Source organism: Lissotriton helveticus, chromosome 3_1, assembly GCF_964261635.1.
Source record: "Lissotriton helveticus chromosome 3_1, aLisHel1.1, whole genome shotgun sequence".
Taxonomy (NCBI): domain Eukaryota; kingdom Metazoa; phylum Chordata; class Amphibia; order Caudata; family Salamandridae; genus Lissotriton; species Lissotriton helveticus.
In genome coordinates, this window is record NC_136061.1 from 352,367,623 (window position 1) to 352,373,622 (window position 6,000).

General features: G+C 46.6%; 1 protein-coding gene across 2 annotated transcripts in view; it reads left to right on the forward strand.

Annotated features, from left to right (window-relative positions):
• Positions 1-4,343, forward strand: part of EFCAB5 (EF-hand calcium binding domain 5) — a 335,299-nt gene extending 330,956 nt beyond the window's left edge. For both annotated transcript variants that reach the window (XM_078680019.1, XM_078680020.1), the window contains one exon: positions 3,265-4,343. In XM_078680019.1, the coding sequence (XP_078536145.1) occupies positions 3,265-4,202 (938 nt within the window). In that variant the 3' untranslated portion in view covers positions 4,203-4,343. The remainder of the gene's footprint in view (positions 1-3,264) is intronic.
• The last annotated feature ends 1,657 nt before the right edge of the window (positions 4,344-6,000 follow it).

Sequence of the window (6,000 nt, forward strand, 5' to 3'; positions counted from 1 at the left end):
TTGATTAGATGCTGTTAACCTTGCCCATGCAGGTCTTTTTCTATAGACAATAACCCACTTAGCGATCACAACCCTTTGACTATACATTTAAGGGGGCCCTGGGTGGTTAGTGAAAGTCGTAACCTGGTTAAGGGTAGGGTAAAAGCAATTGATGGCAGACGCCGCCTAAAATGGTCCATGTGCACTGCGGACCTCATATACCAGAACATCCAAAATAACTGTAGGGATATAATCGCTAGATGCACTCAGGTTGATTCTGATCCAATTCAGGTTCTGTCTGATTTTCAGAGCTTAACAGATAAAATAGCTATTTCAATGACAGAACCTTTAAAGAGTAGAGGGAGGGAGGGCCCGAGGTGGTTCAATAAGGAATGCTCTAAAGCAGCTCGTGACCTCAGAGCGGCCTTGTCTTTAAAACCAAGAAACAAGGAATTAGTACAGAGATCTCGAAAAGAGTATAAATCAGTCATTGCCTCACGGAAGGAGGTACTGAAGAATGAGGCTTGGGCTGAGATCCTGGAACCACAAACTCTGAAAAACAGTGCTAGATTTTGGGCGGCGCTTAAGAAACCCTTTCTGGTGAAAGACTCGGGGGAGGGGTTAGAATGTGTTATAACAAAAGATGAATGGGTTGCACATTTTAAACAATTGTACGGGGGATGTGAAACTAATGCGGTATCCTTTGAATGCACCAAAGGGGATCCTTGCCTGACTGTTAGTATAGGAGAGGTTTTGGTGGGAATAGAGGGGCTCACAGTGGTTAAATCACCAGGCCCTGATGGGATACCCCCGGATCTCTTCAAATCTGATCCTAATTTCTGGGCCCCGATTATTGTGGCGGTTATCATCGCAGCCGCGAGAGTCGGATGCCCGTTATCATGGGGGCTCTCCACCATTGTGCCTATATTTAAAAAGGGGGACAGGGATAGCCCCCTTTGTTACAGGCATATCTCCTTGATTAACTCCATGGCGAAATTAGTGGGGAGAATTGTATTGCGGCGACTCTCTGAGTGGACACGGGACAACAATATTATGTCTATCACCCAATATGGTTTTTGTAACGGCCGCTCAACCACAACTCAATGTCTAAATCTCTTTCTAATACTTAGTAAATATACCATCGCCCAAAAGGGCACAGTCCATCTGGCCTTCATGGACCTATCCTCAGCTTTCGACTGTGTCAACAGGGGGAAGCTGTGGGGGTCCATGAGGGAGAAGGGAGTAGACAGCGGCATTATAAACTTTCTGGTTGACCTCCATAGCAACACAAGTGCAAATATAAGGTATTGCCAAGACCTGTCAGTAACTGATGATTTTAGAACCGGGAAGGGGGTGCGGCACGGCTGCATATTAGCCCCTTTCCTTTTTAATTTTTATATAAATGAGCTGGATGGCGTTTTACAGGAGGTGAAATCAGACAGTCCAAGAGTGGGGAAAAGAAGCATCCCCGTTCTGTTATACGCAGATGATGCGGTGTTGTTAGCAAGAACTGAAAAAGGCCTCCAATTGCTACTTAATGCATTAAAAAAATTCATGGAAGACAGAGATTTGTTAGTGAACAACTCTAAATCTTTCATTATGCAGGTGGGGAAACAGCCAAAGAGACAATACACCTTCAAACTAGATAAGGCAGTAATACCACTTTCTAATACATTCTCCTATCTAGGAGTACTCTTTGACTCCAAGTTAACCTGGGCCCCGCAACTTGCTAAGAAAAAAAGTGATGTGACTAAGGTTAATGCCTCCATTTTCAATTTCGCTTCAAAGCTTGGTAAAAAGCCTACGGCTGCTATGATTAAACTATATGACGCAAAATCTGTAGCAACCGCAGCATACGGGAGTGAGCTTTGGGGCTACATGGCTGGGGAACAACTTCAGACCACAGAAAATTCGTTTTACAAACGGCTCCTGTGTGTTCCAGTCTCCACTTCCAACTTTGTGGTTCATGAGGAACTAGGAGTGGGGTATTTGAGCGATATCCTGTCCCCACGACCTCTGTTATGCTGGCTGAAAATGTGGTTATGCGAAGAAATTCCCCTAACACATTTAATTGCTAATGATTTCATGGCCCTCGAGAATGCGTTAGGCACTCCCTGGCTGAACTATTTAAAAACCTGTTTTACTGAAATGGGTCGTCCTGATCTGTTTGAACATCCATCAGGAATTGGAAAAGCGGACATTGATCTAGTCAAGCAGGTGTTTCTTCAGCGTAAGAAGGCTGAGAGGGAGGGTGCTGAGCTACAAAAAGTTAGTGTAAGGAAATTTATCATGGTTAAAACATGTTTGACAACAGAGCCTTATCTACTCGGCACTTTCAGTACCCACGACAAGTTCATGCTAACAAGATTTAGATTTAACCTGTTTCAACATCTGCTTATTAGACCTATAAAGGAGAGCTTCTGTAAAAATCTATCATCCTGTGGCTGCGACGGAAAGTCTCCACAGGATATGATGCACTTTATGTTTTTATGCAGATTTTATGAATTCCCTCGTAAACGCTTTTTAATTGCTCTTTTAAAAAAAAAAGAATTTTAAGCAGATACGACCAGCCTTTTTATATTTACAATTGCTACACAGTAATAGTGTCCTTCAAGTTCTTGAATTTTTAAAATTGGCTCTTAAACTGCGATTATGTCTGGACCAATGAATGAACTAATGGATGTAATGTTTTCAGTTCTCTCATCATCTGTAATTATATATTATATAATGATATTTGAAGTATGTACTTTATGTTTTAATGCACTTTTATGGTTGAAATATACCGAATAAAGTATCTTTTGAATTTGAATTTGAATTTGAGATTAAGAAAAAAATGGAGCATCCAAGCTATGACTCAAGACCCTAGAATCTCAGCAAGAGACCCCTGACCTTGAGGAGGGCACGTTTAAAACTTGCCTATGCAGTTCTTCTTGGAGTTAGTCTCTCTGCCTTCCCTTCTCAATGTGCTCCCCTAATGTTCCGCTGTGTTTTTCGAAATGATTGCATTTCTCCATCACTATCATACAGCATGAATCCTTTCCTCTTAGGACCAGGTTATTGTGATGCACTGTGCGAGTTATGACTCCTAACGTATTGAAAGCTGTTTCATAACTGTAGTTGAAACATGCTACACTCTGTCAAATTCCTGTTTGTAGTTGCAACATCTCAACACATGTGCAGCCCATTATCTGAAAAATACCATATAAACTACAAATAAATAATTAAATGTTTGTTTATTGGGGAAAATGTAACTTATCCTGGTTTCTTTTTCTTTCTGTTTTGTAGGGATCCCAAGGGGAGCGGTGTGGCGGCATGGCTCCATTCCTGCAGAATATCTCTACAACTGGGCTTTCACCTGTTTGTCGCTGTTGGAGCTCAACCCAAGCCTGCTCGAGGCCCAGGAGCTATCCGCTGCCTCTCTCACCCAGGAGCCATCAGCTGCCTCTCTCACCCAGGAGCCATCCGCTGCCTCTCTCACCCAGGAGCCATCCGCAGCCTCTCTCACCCAGGAGCCATCCGCAGCCTCTCTCACCCAGGAGCCATCCGGTGCCTCTCTCACCCAGAAGCCGTCCGCTGCAGCTCCCACCCTGAAGCCATCCGCTGCTGCTCTCACCCAGAAGCCATCCGCTGCAGCTCCCACCCAGAAGCCATCTGCTGCAGCTCCCACCCAGAAGCCATCTGCTGCAGCTCTCTCCCAGAAGCCATCTGCTGCAGCTCCCACCCAGAAGCCATCTGCTGCTGCTCTCACCCAGAAGCCATCCGCTGCAGCTCTCACCCAGAATCCATCCGCTGCAGCCCTCACCCAGAAGCCATCTGTTGCAGATCCCACCCAGAAGCCATCTGCTGCAGCTCCCACCCAGAAGCCATCTGCTGCAGCTCCCACCCAGAAGCCATCTGCTGCAGCTCCCACCCAGAAGCCATCTGCTGCAGCTCTCAGCCAGAAGCCATCTGCTGCAGCTCCCACCCAGAAGCCATCTGCTGCAGCTCTCACCCAGAAGCCATCTGCTGCAGCTCCCACCCAGAAGCCATCTGCTGCAGCTCTCAGCCAGAAGCCATCTGCTGCAGCTCCCACCCAGAAGCCATCTGCTGCAGCTCTCACCCAGAAGCCATCTGCTGCAGCTCTCACCCAGAAGTCATCTGCTGCAGCTCTCACCCAAGAGCCGTCCACCGTGTCTCTTAGACACAGCACCACAGCAGTCACAGAGGAACAAGCGGAATCCTAGAGTCGCACTGCGATAGCGCGTTACCCAGTTAGAAGCCATCAGGCCACCCACTGTTCCGTTTGCTGAATTTTAGAAGGCCATTGCTATATTTGCGCTGTGTTGGCGGAGCTATGAAATTTTCCATAAATTCACATAAAGAGGTTGTTTTCACTTCATTATTTTCTTGTGTTTTTTTTTATGGAGGACTATGTTTTAAAATTACTAAATTTAAGCGACCATGCAGCCCAGACGTGTTTATACCTGCACACTACTCCTTATGACAATGAAATCTCTCAGGTCAGTTTCTTGGGTTCTGCTGCAGAGCATCAATGTCCCTCTCATCGAGAGTCCCCTCTCACTTAGAAATGAAGTCCTACTCTGAGTCTGCGGGCCTGCCTCAATGATTGGAATGGAGTTTCATGCCTACAGATCAGGCATTTTCAGATCTAGTGTCACTGCTTTTTGGTTGAAAACACTCAAACCCCACACCCCTGGTGCTTGGAGCCTAAGATCTCTGCAGGTTGACCCAACACAAAGCTCTATTTTCATGGATAATGCAGGAAGGTAATCACCTTCCCAATGGCTGTGAGTGTGGAGCCAGCAAATTAACCAGTTCCTGGTGGTTACAAAATTGCCTGCAGATGCCAGAGCAGACACCACATAAATGCACAGAGAACCCTGGGAGTTCTTCAAGATGGCGTCCAGTGAATCTGAGGTTGTTCCTGCAGCTTCCTCGTGATAACCACGAAGCGTGGCTCAATGGTTAGAGCGGCAGACCCTGATGCAGAAGTCTGGCCGGGACCAGGGTTCAATTCCCGCCCCGGTGGGTCTCTGGCTCAAAATTTCCTCGGACCTGATAATTCTCGCATCAGTACCTATTCTAATCATGAGCCCCACTCTGCACCTCTGGGCAATAGCTTGCTTAATCTCCACAACGGCCCCAACAACGCTAAGGATGCCTGGCTTCATCTTGGGGGTGACCAGGAGCGGGCACCTCACAGGGAAAAGGCCAGGAAGGGTTCCTCAGCGGTATTCTTACAAAGCGCCGAGATGCCTGCGGGTAGTCGTGCGCTATACAAGTGCGTAATTATCATTATCACCAATTAAAGCACAATCCTTAAAGTTGGCAGGATAGCTTAGGTCAGTGAACAATTTTCTGTTAATGGAAACATTTACAGTTCTTTTCTATACTGCCTAGTGTTTCAACACTGTTACAGCACAAAACATGAACCGAGAGGTCCAATGTAAGTGGATCGGGAAAAAATAAATCACACTTTTTTTTTAGAAAGAGTAAGTGTATAGAACTGCACCTAAGCTGCAGAGGAGTAAAAATTAGTAACAGAATTCAGGAAGCATTGCCAACATACGGAGGAACGGAGAGTGCCGAGGGGGTTAGACCGGACACACTTCCTGGTTGGGTGGCACTTCCGGCGCTAAGCGGTCTAGGCGCTCGGTGCCCCATACCTGAAAGCCTTGGCACGAGCAGACGCGAGTCAGATACTGGAGACTACGCGGCTCGGCAAGGCTGAAGCTAAGCTTAACGGCTGGTAACCCTTGGACATTTTTAAAGCATTTTCTAAACAGATTGCTGTTTTTTAATTTAATTGCTCTTTTTAACTTACCTGCTCTACGCACTTGCTCTTTGCACATCTTGTCAAATTTGCACTTCCTGTCAATCCCGCACCCCTGGTGGAGCTCCGCCCCAGGCACCCCGGTCCGTCACGGCAAGTGCTGATTGAACGCAGGGTGCCGAGGGGGTTAGAGCGGACACACTTCCGGGTTGGGTGGCACTTCCGGCGCTGAGCGGTCTAGTCGTTCG